Below are 383 nucleotides of genomic sequence, written 5' to 3'. Positions count from 1 at the left end.
CCGAGGACCGCGGCCGCTGCGGGAACGAAACGTGCTCGGTGGAAGCGATGCTCCCTCGGAGGCACTGCCCGGAGGGGCCTTACAGGGTGGCAAAAGGAAAGAGGCATGCACGCCGGAGGACAGCTGGAACCTCAGCTCCGTAGCTGTTAGGGCTGTCAGGCAGCACTTGGATGTCCAAGACCCTGGTGGGGTCAGTGTCGCTGCAGAAGCTGTGCCTCTCCTGGCTGCTGAAGGCTCATCCTGTGCCGCATGCAATGCTTTTCAACTCAGCAGAGCCCTTCCTCCTCTTTCTTTTCTACAGCTGGTATCTGCTTTGCACAACCTCACCAGGCACGTCGTGTACCGTGGCTTGACAAGTGCAGACGATATCTTCACAATCTTTC

The 383-nt window shown here is 58.5% G+C and overlaps 1 protein-coding gene across 1 annotated transcript in view; it reads left to right on the top strand.

Moving 5' to 3' along the window:
• Window positions 1-301: 301 nt before the first annotated feature.
• The window catches only part of COMMD9 (COMM domain containing 9), a gene marked incomplete at its 5' end in the record, with an annotated part of 3,794 nt that continues 3,712 nt past the window's right edge, over window positions 302-383 (top strand). The window contains one exon of the mRNA XM_010012753.1: window positions 302-382. Within this exon, the coding sequence (XP_010011055.1) occupies window positions 302-382 (81 nt within the window). The remainder of the gene's footprint in view (window position 383) is intronic.

Source organism: Nestor notabilis, unplaced genomic scaffold, assembly GCF_000696875.1.
Source record: "Nestor notabilis isolate BGI_N333 unplaced genomic scaffold, ASM69687v1 scaffold27944, whole genome shotgun sequence".
Lineage (NCBI taxonomy): Eukaryota > Metazoa > Chordata > Aves > Psittaciformes > Psittacidae > Nestor > Nestor notabilis.
The sequence above is the reverse complement of the archived record's forward strand: the minus strand, read 5'-3'. Positions and strand labels throughout refer to the sequence as shown.